Source organism: Rutilus rutilus, assembly GCF_951802725.1.
Source record: "Rutilus rutilus genome assembly, chromosome: 12".
Lineage (NCBI taxonomy): Eukaryota > Metazoa > Chordata > Actinopteri > Cypriniformes > Leuciscidae > Rutilus > Rutilus rutilus.
In genome coordinates this window covers 39,976,125-39,992,807 of record NC_140217.1, presented here as the reverse complement: position 1 = coordinate 39,992,807, position 16,683 = coordinate 39,976,125, and the positions used below count along the sequence as shown (strand labels likewise).

At 36.4% G+C, this 16,683-nt stretch overlaps 1 protein-coding gene across 7 annotated transcripts in view; it reads left to right on the top strand.

The window, feature by feature from the left end:
- The window catches only part of tox2 (TOX high mobility group box family member 2), a 125,344-nt gene that overhangs the window by 55,523 nt on the left and 53,138 nt on the right, over positions 1–16,683 (top strand). For all 7 annotated transcript variants that reach the window (XM_084425685.1, XM_084425688.1, XM_084425684.1 and 4 more), the window contains one exon: positions 7,441–7,500. In XM_084425685.1, coding sequence (XP_084281811.1) covers positions 7,441–7,500 — 60 coding nt within the window. The remainder of the gene's footprint in view (positions 1–7,440; positions 7,501–16,683) is intronic.

The following is a 16,683-nucleotide window of genomic DNA, read 5'->3' as shown; positions in this document are numbered from 1 at the left end:
GCTCCCGTCATTACCTCGGCTGTTCTCTCGGATCCGGAGCGCTGTTCTGGCAACAACTGGATTGTTTGAGTTGTCGGGTCCAAGTTGGCCTGGACGAGCGCGCGGGTTGCCAGATTACAGTAACCGAGACCGAATAAAAGGTCAGAAGCAATGTGAATTGGACTCTGGTGAACTGAGTTAAATTGCACTGTGAATTTAGCCGATTAATTAAGCGCTCGGGTGCGAGGTCATGCTGTTTCACGTCTGTATTTACCAATCAGAATCCGGAATGATTTATAATTTGCATTTAAAATCTGATTTCTGCGTATTTTTTCTTTATTAATGAAGTTTCTTTGTGGATTGTCATCTACAGTCAGACTAATGAATTGTTATATTTGTGGCGAGAATGATTTCATGATGATTATTAACAGTGGTTTTACCTATTTGAGTAACTTTATCATCATATTACTGTCTCCGTCATTTTTCAAAGCTCAAAGACACTCACATTTGTGCATTTAAAGTGATTTTACCATGGTTTAACTCCTCTTTGCAATGCTTATTGCATTATTGCATCATGTTTAGAAACTTCACAAGTTCAAGGCTGCGTGTGAAAATGCTTCTGTTTTGCATTTTTGAGAGTTGAATATAAATGTTTCACTACAGATTATATCTTGTAATTTGAGTCTCAAAAATAGACACGCATTCAAGAATATCTCAAAATACGCTGTAGCTTTATGAACAAACGCTGATGATCAGAGAGATTTGAGATGAGCATCTCGAGCTTCAATGGAAAACTGACTGTTTGTACAAAGAGTCACATGATAATGGAAGTAAATGAGAATCATTGGGCACGATAATGCAGCATCTTTTAATATTTAAAAAACCTTGCAATACTTCTGTTTCTATAATATGGTCAGAAATAGTCCAGAATCTTTTTAATATTGAATATTTAACTGTAAAAAAAAAAAAAGATATGATCAATTAGTCACGACAAAATGTTTTTACATTACTTGAACTTAACAAAATAATTTAAGCAATTTCAACTTTTATAAGTTATATGAGATTTGACTCAAAGGTCACCTTATGTTGCAAAAATGAAAATGTTCAATGTCAGTTTAATATTCCTCATTTTGAAACTTGATTATACTTAAATAATTTAATTAGCAACTGAACTCAAGCTTTTATGTAGATTTTTTATATATTTTTTACAGTGTAGTATATATTTATACTTCTAAAACCTTACATTATTGTATATTTTCCAAAATCCTAAACCTTAATTTCCGGGTTTACCGGGGTCATGACATGAGACATCAAATTTTCCTTGATCTTTCGACATAAATGAGGTCTTTGTACCATTAAAACATCCTGCATGTTTCAGAGCTAAAATCGTCCTCATTATAAACAAAGCGTTTATTTAATCAAGCTCCATAAACGGCTTGTTTGGATATTGCGGGATCTGTGACGTCACAGATTTGCATATGCCCGCCTCCAGAGCAAGACATCGACCAATGGTTATTCATCAGCACACCATAGGCCCCGCCCACTGGTGTTCAGTCACTTAACAGCTGACATCTGGACGTGAGCGTCAGGTCAAAAGCAGACAGAGCCATTATAATGACTGACGCGGTCTACACCTGACTGTACACGCTCAGCTTCTGAGTCTGTCGATAAGAGCGAAAGAACGTTTGCTTTGACACATCCAGCTCAAACAGTTGAGTCTCTGTAGAAGGATCCCAGCATCGGAAACAGGCGGATGGTTTATTTTAATGGCGTTCCGGGTGGCGTCAGATGTTTGTTCGGAGCATTTTGTTTAGTCAGCGAGGCTCAGTGTTAATGGAGAGTTTGCAAAGAAACTTGAGTTGACAGAAGAAGCCGTGACTGTATTGAATCTGACAGCAGGTGCACCACAAACACAAGTAAATGATTACATAATGCTCTGTCTGTAAAGGACAGTTTTTTATATGGATCATGTTTTCAAACAGCGAGTGTGTGTTGATACTGTTAGCCAATCACAGCAGTGTCTGTTTACTGACAGCCTTAAAGGAGCCGCGCCTTAAAAACTGACTTTTTTTTTTTTTTTTTGCATATATATAGATATATTTTTGTATGCAAAAAACTTTATTAACGTTATAAGTGAGCCTCAAGGAACATATCTAAACAATAATAATAATAAAAAACATCAATGTCACAAATGAACAAAAATCCCAGATTTTCATTGTGCTTTCAACAATGAAGCCTTCTTATGTTTGCATTGTTTATTGTATATGCTATTAGATGCAAAAGATCTTAATTGTCATCTGCACTTTAATACTCAGATTTCTATAATGCAAACAACAAACTCACACAGAGCCCAGTGGTGTTCATGTGGTCTGCAGCTTTCTCTGAAATGCAGATGCAAAACAGTCTCTTTCTCTCTGCCATCTACTAGTGCACAGTAAATATTACATGAGCTTTGGATATTACTGGCTTCGGCATGAGTGCATTTGTGTGTGTGTGTGTGTGTGTGTGTGTGACTATATTATTTTATTGCAGTGTTCCTTGTTTATTGCTATTGCACATGACCTACTTCCAGCCTCCCGTACTCGGCACGAATCACTCGAAGTGCCCTCCATCTCAACGGCCGTCCCCGCAGAACAATTACACGGCAAAAGGGGCCCAAATGGAGATGTTTGTACTAAATAACACGTGTGTAATTAAGCACTAATGAGCTCTTGTCACTGCCGAATGTGCAATTAGACGGGTAATAGCAAAGCCTGGCGTGGCAGACGTGCCGAGAGAGAGCGGGACTGGAATAATATAGTCACGCTCCTCCTGTAGGATGTATAGCGAGCACACTATGCTAATGTTTCGCATGCATTGGATGACATTTGTCAAAACGTGCAGTATACAAAAGAACACACTGCGTGAGATACTGCATCCCACAATGCAATGCGCTTGACCTTCTATATCCAGACGTGAAATCAATCACAATCGCTTTCTTGACTCCTTATTTCATCCCATTCTGTGTGAACCTAGTCATGTGACAAGCATACTTATGTTTGCATCGTTTATTGTGTATATGCTGTTAGATGCAAAAGATCTTAATTGTCATCTGCACTTTAATACGATGAAAGCCTTTATTTGGTCCGTTCCTCTCAGGAAAGAAGAGGCTCACAAGAAACACTAAATATAAGAGAATAGACTATAAGAGACAATAGCTAGTGAGAATAATACACAATACAGTACGAGACAATACAGGGTCAATACACAGTATGAATAAGAAGAAACAATATGCAATTAGAACACTCAAAATTTAACTATTTTACAGTATAATAATAATAAGGATGAAGATGCAGGTAATGAAACGCATGAGACTTTTCATCGCTGCTTTAATAGAAAACCCTAAACATCTGTATTTATGCAGAGCAGATATTATTTGGGAAACACGTGTGTGTGTGTGTGTATATCAGTATGTTTTGAGCTCTATCCACTCACAGGTGTTTGCTGATGTTCATCTCTGTGTTTGTGGTCATGGCTCTTTCTACAGGAACTGGCTTTGAACGGAAGGGTATGATATAATACTGTATGAGCTGTATTAATAGAGTTAAAGACGGCTGACAAACGCTTTATACATATAGACTGAATGTGGTGTGTCTCTTGAATGAAAATGTACCATATGATTGATGCCAGAATCTGCAATCAGAAGATCTCAATATGACAACATTACTCGAGTCTCCTGAGTGAGAACATGTTCTTCTGGGTTCTACTGTAGTGTGTGAAGGATTGAAAGCTGTTTCGTGCTCACCAAGGCTGCATATATTTGATAAAAAATACCGTAAAATACAGTAAAATTGTGAAATATTATTACAGTTCAAAATATCTGTTTTTTATTAGAATATACTTTAAAATATAATTTATTCCTGTGACGTAAAGGTGAATTTTCTCCAGTCTTCAGTGTCACATGATCCTTCAGAAATCATTCTAATATGATGATTTGATGCTCAAGAAACATTTCTGAATATTATCAGTTGAAAACAGTTGCGCTGCTTCATATCTTTGTGGAAACCAAGACACACAGTTCCAAAAGAACAGCATTTATTTGAAATATAATCTTTTGTAACATTATAAATGTCTTCACTGTCACTTTTGATCGCTTTAACGCATCCTTGATGAATACAAGTATTAATTTCTTTACATTTTTTTTAGAATAATAATAAAATCTTACTGACCCCAAACTTTTGAATGCTAGTGTGTATATATTTCTGTGCACACGTGTCTGAATGTAATAAAGTCTGCAGATAAGGGGGGAAATCTTTTAATCTTCCATTATAACTTCTCACTACCCCCACACTCTCTCTCTCACTCACACACACACACACACACACACGCACACACACACACGCAGACCAAAGCCAGACAAACAACCCCAACTAGCTGAGAATGTCTTTCTGCTTTATTAACAATCTCAATGGCCATTAAATGTGTCTTCTTCTTTTTTTTAAACAAAAGTTATTGAATGATCTCTGATCTTAAATTAAATCCTCATGGATTTTCATGAGAGATTTTTAATATATACGTATATATATATATATATATATAGATTGTAATGTCTATTTTTGGTTCTTCAAACGGCTCAGGAAGAGAAATAGTTATGCAAAAACACCACCCCCATACTCTCTCTCACACACACACACACACACACACACACACACAGTGAAAGGGTGTAATTTGTAAAAAGTGTCTATAGTGCATTTGGATATATTTGCATCTTAATTAGGGGGGGGGGGGGGCAGATATCATAGTGCATTTCTAGAAGACGACGATAAACAAAACTATCAGTGCTGCCTTTAGTAATGTGTGTGTGTGTGTGTGCAATGCTACAATGCTGTATTATTGATGCTGCAGTTTGCGGTATAGAATATATGAATGCATGATGAATGTTTAGCGCACACACACACACACACACACACACTCATATGCGTGTGGGGGTGGGGGGTGTTCACATTAGAAGTGCTCTACGACCCCCATCAGCTGTTTGACGGGTTTGTCATTATGCGTGATGTTGGACGGCAGTGTAATATCACATTTCTCTGTGAGGAGAGAGAGATGGATGAGGAAGCCCAGAAAGAAAGAGAGAAACTCTCGGATTCTGTAGCGTTACGTTTCTCTCCTGCGTTTACCGTCGCATGCAATGCATGACGTGAAACACTGTCACGAAAACACCATCGTGAAGTTAAAGTGGGGCTTTTGTTAATTCAGTAGGAATGCACCAATCTGCAAATGTTGTGTAGTGCTGATATGATCATATACATCTATGAAGACTGATATGAAACTGTTTGTTCAGTGATATATTGTGCGTATAGTACATGCTATCTCCTTTCCAGAGCCGGCCGTTGTGTCTCTGGTATCATATTGATTTGTGTGGTTTCAGCAAACACCACAATGACGCACTGCCTGTTTGCGGAACTATTTTTTGTTTTGGCTTGTTTGTCTTATAACTGTTGTCTAAATATTGTTTTTCCAATTTGGTTTTGTCTAACGAGTGATTATGAAGAAATTAAGACGTAAATTAAAAGAATGAAAGAAACGATTAGCGAGTTAATTGAGTCCTTTATTTCTTTAGTTTCTTTGATTAAAATAATTATTTCTGCACTCCTCAGATTAGCCTTTTTATAATATATACTTCTCATATTGTATGTTTTTCTCCCTCCTGTTATATTTGACTGATTTGAGATGCTCCATGTGGTCCTTCTGTTTCCTGACAGCGTTTGCTCGTCCCGCTCCTGCATCTTAGCAGGCATTTCAACATAAGTTCTGAGTAATTCACCTCAGATTCACCAGGGCAGGAGCGACGTGTTTGTTCTCAACCTCTCAATCTGAGGACACAAGCTGCAGGGCAATTGTGGTCGCTTCTTAAATTCTCTGTTTCGGGGTGTCATATCCTTCCTTTCACACCGTTACATTATTTCAGGATGGTTTTTCTGTCTCGTTTTCACCTGTTCAGTCTGACGGTAGAAAAAGTAGTTTGCAAATGAAATATGAGCATATGAGGAAGTGCATAAGAGATTTGATTCAGGTAGAGTTTGACTACTTGCTAAGATAACAATGTGATCTTTAATAATTATTAATCTTGCAATGCAATCGTGCAATGCCTTCTTACACCATGTCCTAACCAGATGCGAATCCATAAGATTCCAGCGACAAAACATTTGTCTGTCTACACCAGATGTGACGTGAATACGAGACTCCACAAAATCAATCCCTAATCACAGCCAATCAGAAGAGCGTGTGGGCGGAGTCTCTCTGCAAGTGCACTGCACTCACAACCAAATCAATCCCTAATCACAGCCAATCAGAAGAGCGTGTGGGCGGAGTCTCTCTGCAAGTGCACTGCACTCACAACCAAATCAATCCCTAATCACAGCCAATCAGAAGAGCGTGTGGGCGGAGTCTCTCTGCAAGTGCACTGCACTCACAACCAAATCAATCCCTAATCACAGCCAATCAGGCGATCATGTGGGCGGAGTCTCTGCAAGTGCACTGCACTCACAACCAAATCAATCCAAAATAACAGCCAATCAGAAGAGCGTGTGGGCGGAGTCTCTCTGCAAGCGCACTGCCCTCACAACTAAATCAATCCAAAATAATGGCCAATCAGGTGATCATGTGGGCGGAGTCTCTGCAAGTACACTGCGCTCACAACCAAATCAATCCAAAATAACAGCCAATCAGAAGAGCGTGTGGGCGGAGTCTCTCTGCAAGTGCACTGCACTCCCAGTGTTCATAATCAAATTCATAAATAATACACCATTTTAACATTATTAAAAATACATACCAAAGTACTGAAACTATCTGTCATAAAATACACTTGTTTGTTCACATTGAGTTCTTATTTCCTTTAATTTATCTCTTCTTTACAGCAGTTCTGAGGTAAATTATCCATTTTCGCTTTCAGTACGGCTATAAGATAATTCACAATTATATTCAAACTCACATTAGATGCTTTTACATTAAATAAATCAGTACCTGAGATTATCATTGTCATAATTTGTATGTTGTTGTTCCAGCCGCGACATTGCAGAAACATAAACCGTTTGTAAAGTAGAATTGATGCATATCGCCATCGCGGCTGGTTAGGACAAAAGATGCTTTACATCGCATGTTACAGTCGTGTCATGTCTGGTTAGGACGAGGTGTTATAAAAGCAGCATTCTCATTAAAGCTCAGATCTAGAATTGCAAAATGAATATTACAATGTTTGCAATGCTGCATTAGAATCTCACCAAAAGAAGCAGAACATGCCCTATAATGCTGTCTAGTTAGGAAACACACTCTTTTTCTCTCGCCGTCTCTCTCTGACGGTTTTGATGGAATTGTTCTTTCCCTTTTTTTCCACGTTCTGTCTGATATGCAAATCATTTTCCTTTATCTCAGCTGTCTGACCAATCAAACTTTAATCTTCTTCTCTCTATCTGCCCGCAGTTTGATGGTGACAACATGTACATGAGTGAGAACAACCAAGAGTTCCTCTCCCCGAGTCAGGTGAGATTCAAATCCCTCAAACCTGGCGTTTGAAAGCCTGGATTTACAGCTTTTTTTTGTTCAATCTTAGTTCCCTATGTTCATCTTTTCCAGTGTTTTCAATCAAATAACATAGGAAATGGCTTTTTGTTCAGTATATTTTAGATTTTCGTGTGGCTTAGAGACCCAACGATATTAACATCTCGAGGATCCGGATATACTCGTGAGACCGGGAACAAATGTGAAACTAGTCTAATGACATGCTCTTTAGGAATATTAATGGCCGAATCATAGTGAATATATTCGTAGTTCTGTGGGATAAACATGAAGAGGATCTGATAAAGCTCCTCCACTCTCTTCTTTTGTCTTGGTTTGTTTACTCTGAGACTCTTATTTGACATCTGTCTGCGGATCTTCTTCGCTTGACCAGATTCAGGCAGTTCAGACTGATTTTTGCCTTTAACGCTGTAATGTTACACACACACACACACACACACACACACACACACACACACACACACACACACACACACACACACACACACACACACACAGACCAAAGCCAGACAAACAACCCCAACTAGCTGAGAACGTCTTTCTGCTTTATTAACGGCGTCTCTCTTATTTCCATCTCAATGGCCATTGAGTGTGTCTTTTTTATTTATTTTTTAACAAAAGTTATTGAATGATCTCTGATCTTAAATTAAATCCTCGTGGATTTTCATGAGAGATTTTTAATATATACGTATATAAATATAGATTGTCTATTTTTGGTTCTTCAAACGACAGTGATGCTCAGGAAGAGAAAGTGTTACGCAAAAAAGATTGAAGTAATTATCTTGCATATGAAAACACATCAGCTTGACATTCACTGTTTTTATTATTATATTTGTGTCTTATTTTTTAATTGTTATATTATTAAAATGGTTTAATAACAAACATAGCATGTTTTATTTCTGTAATGTATTTCAGAGTCTGTAATTCACAGACATCCTAGTGCTATTTGTTTATGTATTTGTGTCTATGCAATTCACCATTCGCTGGGAGTTTGATTGACAGACGATCTGACCAATCATAACGCAGTGACAAGAAAAACAGACAGGAGAGTTAGTAGATTAACGTCTGTAGACTTGAACTTGAAAAATGGTGCGTATTGACGTCTTTCTACGGTGGAAATAGCAAACCTTCTGATATTCAATTATGTTAATTTCGTGCTATAACTAGTAGTAAAGAGATTATCAGTTTACGTGTCTTTGCGAAAGGTCAATCGGGTTCAAAAGGTTGAGAGCAGATTTTTTTTCATTTAAATCTGAAAATAAAGAAACATTCTGATATAAAATTAATACATTAAATATACAACATATATAATACAAATATTATAGAAATACAACTATTGTTTTAAATAAAATACACTATTTAAATTATAAATATTAAAATATTCTGCATTATTTCTACATGACTAATCAAATTAATTAATTTGTTCAGTTAATTCAGTTAATTTGAGTATGTTAAATTATGTAATATTTTTTTTGCGACTAATTAAATGTAATGTTAATTTATTCCTAAGAAAAAATATATGTAGTAAAGATTATAGAAATATAAATATAATAAGGTCTTATAAGTATAAATACATACAATAAATTATAAAGATTAAATGACTGCATTATTTTTATGTATGTAATACATAAATTAAGTAAATTATGTAATATTTTTATGTGGTTAATCAAATGTAAGTAAATGAGTTTCTATCTAGAAATCTAGAAATTTAGGGTTTTGAGGAATATAAAATATTATATATATATAATATAAATATAAGGTTTTATAAGTATAAATGGTAACACTTTACAATCAGGTTTCATGTAGTTAATGTTAGTTTATTTAATGCATGAATTAATGGTAACAAATGAGACCTTATTAGTGTTACCGTATACAACACATTATAAATGATTCTGCATTATTATGATCATTGACACTCATTTACTTAGTTTTAATTGGTCATATGTAGACATATTGATATTGATCATGTGACTCTTTGTCAGATTTTCTTCTTTACATTGAAGCTCAAGATGCTATTGGAGAACATGATCGTCAGGTTTTGTTCATTAATCTGACAATATAATCCATAATGACAAAAAAGTGTATTCAATTATGCAAAAAGCTCTCAGATCCCACTGTACATGTGAAGATCAGGAGAGGCTGTTTGATCTCTCTTTTTTTTTAAATTCCGTTGTTACTTTGAAACTGATTCCATTTGAAAAGGTTCCATTGAAAACGACTGTCATGGAAACAGGCCTGATCTCGAACGGCCACACACAAGGCCAGTCCATCACACACTCACACACTCGTTTGGGTCTCGGATCAGGCGCCGTGTCCTTCCCAGGAGTCTTCACATTCACGTTGACTGAGCTGTCCTCCTGCGACCTTTGACCCCGTCTGATTGTAGGGGAGAGTTCGTCTCCGTTTGGCCCCTAACGAGCCCTGTGTGTGTTCAGGGTCACCGAGGATCGCCACGGTAACCGCCGCCAACAAAAGAGTGTGTAGTCCGCCGAGGGTTGACCTCCAGCCAACTCGACCGATCGATAGTGGCTCAACAAGAGCGAAAAAACGAGAGAGAGAGAGAGAGAGAGCTGAATGAAGCTGAGAATGAGAGAGACAGACAGATACAGAGAGAGAATTGATTACAAAGAGAAAACATCAATGCTTCTTCTGTTCTGCGTGACGTTTTCTGCTGAATTTACATGTGAGAGTAGGAATATTTCACCCCAAAATTAAACCTCTCTCTCTTTGTATTTACGCTCATGTCGTATTAAATAGATCAAAAGTGACAGTAAAGACATTTATAATGTTACAAAAGATTCTATTTCAACATTCTATTCGTCAAAGAATCCTGAAAATGTTTCTCGAGCATCAAATCATCATATCGGAGTGATTTCTGAAGGATCATGTGACACTGAAGACTGGAGTAATGATGCTGAAAATACACTGGAATAAATTACACTTTACTGTATATTCACATGGAAAACAGTTATTTTGAATCATAATAATATATCACAATTTTTACTGTATTTTCTGATTTATTAAATGCAGCCTTGGTGAGCAGAAGAGACTTCTATCAAAAGCATTACGAAATCTGACTGAAAGTGAGCATAATAGACTTCTTTCAAAAAAAAAAAAAAATATATATATATATATATATATATATATATATATATATCTTCCTGACACTTATAAATATAGTGCACATTTTGTATGAAATAAATAACAGCACACTGGTTCAGACTGACGTGAGGGTGAGTAAACGACAGAATTCCCATTTTTGGGTGAACTATCCCTTTAAACGTGGTCTCAGTTTGAAAGCGCTGCTTCTGATTAGCATGCTAAGCCGTCCTCCAGCACTGTGTCAATTTACTCATCCTTTATCAGCTGAAGTTCATCTCAATGTGATAGCGCAGCGTAAATGTTAGTCTTTGCATTTGCATTCTTGGCTGAAGAAAGTAGCTGGGAAATGTCTCTAATGGACTCGCCGTTTTGAGTATGCAGAAGACGTCGCGGTCGAGATTATAATCTCACAATTAGAGTAACAAGGTTTTATTGATTGCTTCCCGGAGCTTTGGTTGCCAAGCAAGCCTGTGATTAGAGAAAGACTGAGAAAACTCTTCCAGAGGAGCATTTGGCTGCTGATCTGAGACGTCAGAAGAGGGATTCTGTTACTGAGGGTGACGAGGGCTTCGTGAAGACAGTTTACATGTATACTGATCCAAAACTGAACTGTCAGGGCCAAGAATCAGAGCAAAACTAACTAGAGAACTGTAGATGTTTACAGAAGGACTAGTTTAACCATCTTTGAGTCTTTCACACGTTTTATCTGCCCTGCTGGTTATTATATTGGTATCATTTATATACTATTGTACTATTTATTAGAGATTCATTAAAGAGATTTGTTCAAAAACGCTGATTCATCCAGTAATGAAACAAGTGAAGTATTTATGAGCGAGTCATTGAATCATTTATTCAAGAGATTCGTTCAAAAATGCTGATTCATCCAGTAATAAAACAAGTGAAGTATTTATGAGTGAGTCATTGAATCATTCATTCAAGAGATTCGTTCAAAAATGCTGAATCATCCAGTAATGAAACAAGTGAAGTCTTAATGAGCGAGTCATTGAATCATTCATTCAAGAGATTCGTTCAAAAACGCTGAATCATCCAGTAATGAAACAAGTGAAGTCTTAATGAGTGAGTCATTGAATAATTTATTAAAGAGATTCGTTCAAAAACGCTGATTCATCCAATAATGAAACGAGTGAATTGAATCATTAATTCATGCCGTTTTTTTAAACATAATTTATTCAGATTCATTAGACTGCAGCGATTAACATTTGTCAGAGTAAATTACGTTATTTTGTTTAGTTGTCTGTTCAGAATCGTGATCTGTTTGAAAAAATAAAATAAAATGTAATTCTAATTTTATCCAGAATCATGCAGCTCTACTATATACTTAATATTTTTTTTATAGTTTGACTAACTTATAATGTTAATCAGCGATTCATGATATGTGCAAGGACACTGTAATGTAACTATCCACTATACAGTTTTATAGTTTTACTATAAAAAAAAATGCATAACTAAATGTGTCTAGAACAGAAGTCATACTCCTAAAGGGATGATTCGAAACTTCAGATGAACTTCAGTGCACAGATAGCACATTTTATGACCTGAATAATTAATGCAAGCTCTTATCAAAAACTAGATTCACGTTACGGCTTTTAAAACTTTGTCTTGCTCCATAGACCTTCTAAGTGCATCACTGTACTGTAATTATTTTCTGTGGTAATTGACGTCATGCATCATGCTGTACAGAACATGCCTGTACCTTTATATGCAAATGGCCTCTGTTCTGATTGGCCAACTATAAAATAGTCTAGATTGAATGGATAGAACATGTATATGAATATATAGTGAAAAGCCCAAGATCCCTGTAAAAGTGAGGTCTGTGTTTCATGTGTATCTGTGATTGAGTTTGCGCTGTACTGTGACTGACTGTGATTTGGGGATCTGGTGTCATTGGCTCGTTTGCTCTGATTAAAGCGTCTTTGTGTCGACTGTAAACTCCAGCCGTATGGAGGAGAATTGCATGTGTGTGTGTGTGTGTGTGCGTGCGTGTGCGTGTGTGTGTGTGTGTGTGTGTGTGTGCTGCTCTCCCTGCTGGTCCGAATTACGGCTGAGTACATTACTATGATTTACAACTTCCTCCTGCTGTTTAGATTGAAAAGAGAGAGAGAGAGAGAGGGAGAGAGTGCGATGGCCCGTTCGCCCTGCCCCCTCGCCCCGCAACCACCACACATCTTTTGTGAAATGAAAACAAAGCACGAGCCTGCCAAAATATTTCTATAGTCGATTGCTGAGCAAGCAGAGAGTCTGTCAGAAAACAAAAGGCGAGAGAGATCGCTGGACGGCCGGATTTGATGCCACAGCAAAACTCACATTCTCTCACAAAGTCTCTGATCACTGGCTGAATCTCATTAAACCCGCCAGAACATGTCCAGGTCATATTTCTCCACGCCATTTATGTTTTGCATAAAGACAATAAAGCCAATTTGAGGACCATTAGGATATTTTTTTTTTGCATTGCATGACATTATTTTCATGGCAATTAAGGACATTTACCCTCAAACTCTAATTACTGTAATGCAATATTAGTTGCATTTTATTATTTGCATTCGGCATTGTTTTTCCCCTGTGGTCCACCGGTCACATGCATTGTGGTAGTATTTATTATAATGCTTTTACATTTTAAGAAAAAAAAAAACGCATTTTGCAAAAATGCAATTTATGCTGATTTAAATAATTTTGCATTTCTGAGCATCATGAGAATTCAAAAGCAAAACATCTGGATCCATTACAATAATGGTCGTTTGGGGGAAAATGTGTTCAGTTATCATGAGAACAATATTTTAATGCAAAAAGTCTAAACGTAGGCTTTATTTGCTTTATGCAAAATGTGATTTCTTGCTTCTTTCTTTTAATTTTAGGGCTAAATTATGTGTTAGACGTGTGCTTTCATGAGACTCAGCCCATCAGTCTGTTTGGAATATTTCTCTGACACAGAACTGTTAACAAATGCGTCCGAGTGTTTATTCTAGTCGCCGGTGTTGCCAAGTCCTCTGATATCCTTCATGTGTGCCGTGAGTGAAGTCCTTTGATATCATCCTTGATATCGTGTGTGTATATAGTGAAAGTGTTTAAAGCATAACTGCTTATATCTTGTGTGCTTTATGTTTATTCATTTTGTTCTATTTTTCTTAATACCCCACGCAACACTTTAGCCATTAGTCGCTCTTTCAGATTAAGATCAGAAGGAAAAGATCAACATTTTCCATGTGCAAAACCACACGAAACTTCATTTTCGAAGGATTTCTTGAAGCCTCTGTGATCATTTCATGAGAAAACTTGGCATTTTCCTTTCAAATATCATTAATATTACCATCATTTTCAGCACAGAACGCTAAACAAATTAAATGACCTAGTGAACAACTTTAGATTGCGTTATCTGAAGATAGTTTTGAATCTGCATATATAAATTATATGTAATAAAAGTCTCTTATGCTCACCAAGGCTGCATTTATTTGATCATAAATACTTAAAAAATTGTGATATATTATTATGATTTAAAATAGGTTTTATTCCTGTGATCAAAGCTGAATTTTCAGCATCATTACTCCAGTCTTTAGTGTCACATGATCCTTCAGAAATCACTCTAATATGATGATTTATGATTAATACATTTTATTTTGCAAGTTTCTTTGATGAATAGAAAGTTCAAAAGAACAGCATTTATTTGAAATATAATTTTTTGTAACATTATAAACGTCACTTTTGATCAATTGAATACGTCCTCACACGATAACCGAGGCTTTACGCGATCCTCTGCTGTTAAACAGTGTGCTTGTGTCTGAGACGACATTGCTAAAGTGACATTTGTATTGTCAGACTGCTGACTTGACCTGAAATGTTGTTGAGGTGGCAGATAAAACTGTAAAGAGTCGAAGTCTGCTGAGCGCATCAGTGGATTTTTGATCCTGACTTCGTATTAGAAGCATAATGTTGTTACTTACCTTCTCGAATTCAAAACCAAAACTATAATTATCAGGTTATCAGTGATCCTAAAACAACACTGCCTTAAAGGATTAGTTCACTTTCAAAAACATTTTTGCTGATAATTTACTCACCCCGATGTCATCCAAGATATCCATGTCTTTGTTTCTTCAGTCGAAAAGAAATGAAGGTTTTTGAGGAAAACATTCCAGGATTTTTCTACACAGAATGGACTTCAATGGCAACCAACTATTCCAATGTTCAAAGAAGGTTCAAATGTCCGTCTCAATGCAGCTTCAAAGTCTCGACACGATCCCAGTCGATCTTATCTCGCGAAACGATTGGTCATCTTCAAAAAAAAAAACACAAATGCTCGTCGTGTACCATCTCTGAGATGTGCCACGTATTGCGTCATCACGTTGGAAAGGTCACGCGTCACGTCATCTTTCTAAGTTATTTGTCTGTGTTCTCCGGTTCAAAAAGGAGGGAAGGGCGAAAAACTCCATCTCATTTTCTCCTCCAACTTCAAAATCGTCCGACATCTTTTTATTATTATTATAAAAAAAAATTCATGACCTTTCCAACGTGATGACGCATCTCAGAGATGGTACAAGATGGGCATTTGTGGTTAAAAAGTATATATATATATATATTTTTAGAAAATGATAGATCGTTTCGCTGGATAAGAGCCTTATTTCTCGACTGGGATCGTGTCGAGACTTTGAAGCTGCATTGAGACGGACATTTGAACCTTCAAACCGTTGGTTGCCATTGAAGTCCATTCTGTGGAGAAAAATCCTGGAATGTTTTCCTCAAAAAACCTTAATTTCTTTTCGACTGAAGAAAGAAAGACATGGATATCTTGGATGACATCGGGGTGAGTAAATTATCAGCAAAAAATGTTTTGAAAGTGAGCGAATCCTTTAAAATACTCTCTAGGTAGTCAGCTCACTAGTTTTTGATTTGATCCGCAATTAATGATCCTTTATAAACCCAATTTCTACAGCAATCACACGCCGTATGCAGTTATCACTGAGCGCTGTGCCGTAAGACACACACAAACACATCACGTATATATTTCAGCTGGAGATCTGGCTGATGTCACATCACGAAGCAGCTTGGTCTCCATGTCTGTCGCTCTGACCTGTGTGTTCATCATTAGTTTGATTCTCGTTCTGTCTCTAACATTCACGTAGCGTTTCTCTTCCAGTCCAGTGTGCAGTAATAATGACCTGAGATTTCCCAGAATTCACATAATGCTCAAATGAAGTGCAATGACAGAGCGAGACTGTGTCATTCCCTTTTTCACGATGATCGGATCATCTTACTATTTATAGTTGTTATATGAATCATATCAGTATTTTTGATATTGACAAAGACACAGCATGAACATATACAGGACACCTGACAGGTTCTGTTTTCATTTATTGATCATTCCTGTTGACTCATTATAATCCACGCCTCACTGAACACTCTTATGTTTAATGAAAAATTATGCCACACCAAAGTTGAGCAAACACAAGCTGTCAATCAAAAAGACGAGACCAAAAAACTTTCGGTCAGATTCGTTAATGCTTTTGATAGAAGTCTCTTCTGCTCACCAAGGCTGCATTTATTTAATCAAAATTGTGATATATTATTATGATTCAAAGTAGCTGTTTTCTATGTGAATATATTGTAAAGTGTAATTTATTCCTGTGATCAAAGCTGAATTATATGATGATTTGCTGCGCAAGTAACATTTATGATTATTATAAATGTTGAAAACAGTAGTAAATGCCAAATTTAAAAGAACAGAATTTTCTTCAAATAGTAGAAATAACAATATAAATGTTTTTACTGTCACTTATGATCAGTTCAATGCATCCTTTCTGAATAAAAGTATATATATATATATATATATATATTTTTTTTTTTAATCTCACTGTCTTCTTTCTTAATGCATGTTTTTGGTCTTATTGTGCACGTTTGAAAATAAATTTTTTATATTTTTTTTATTTCAATAGTACAGTGTTACCTATAAGAATAAGAACAATAAACAAAATCAGAAATAAATTGTATATGCAATTGTGCATGAAAAATGAGTTATTAATTAAAACATTGAGTCGA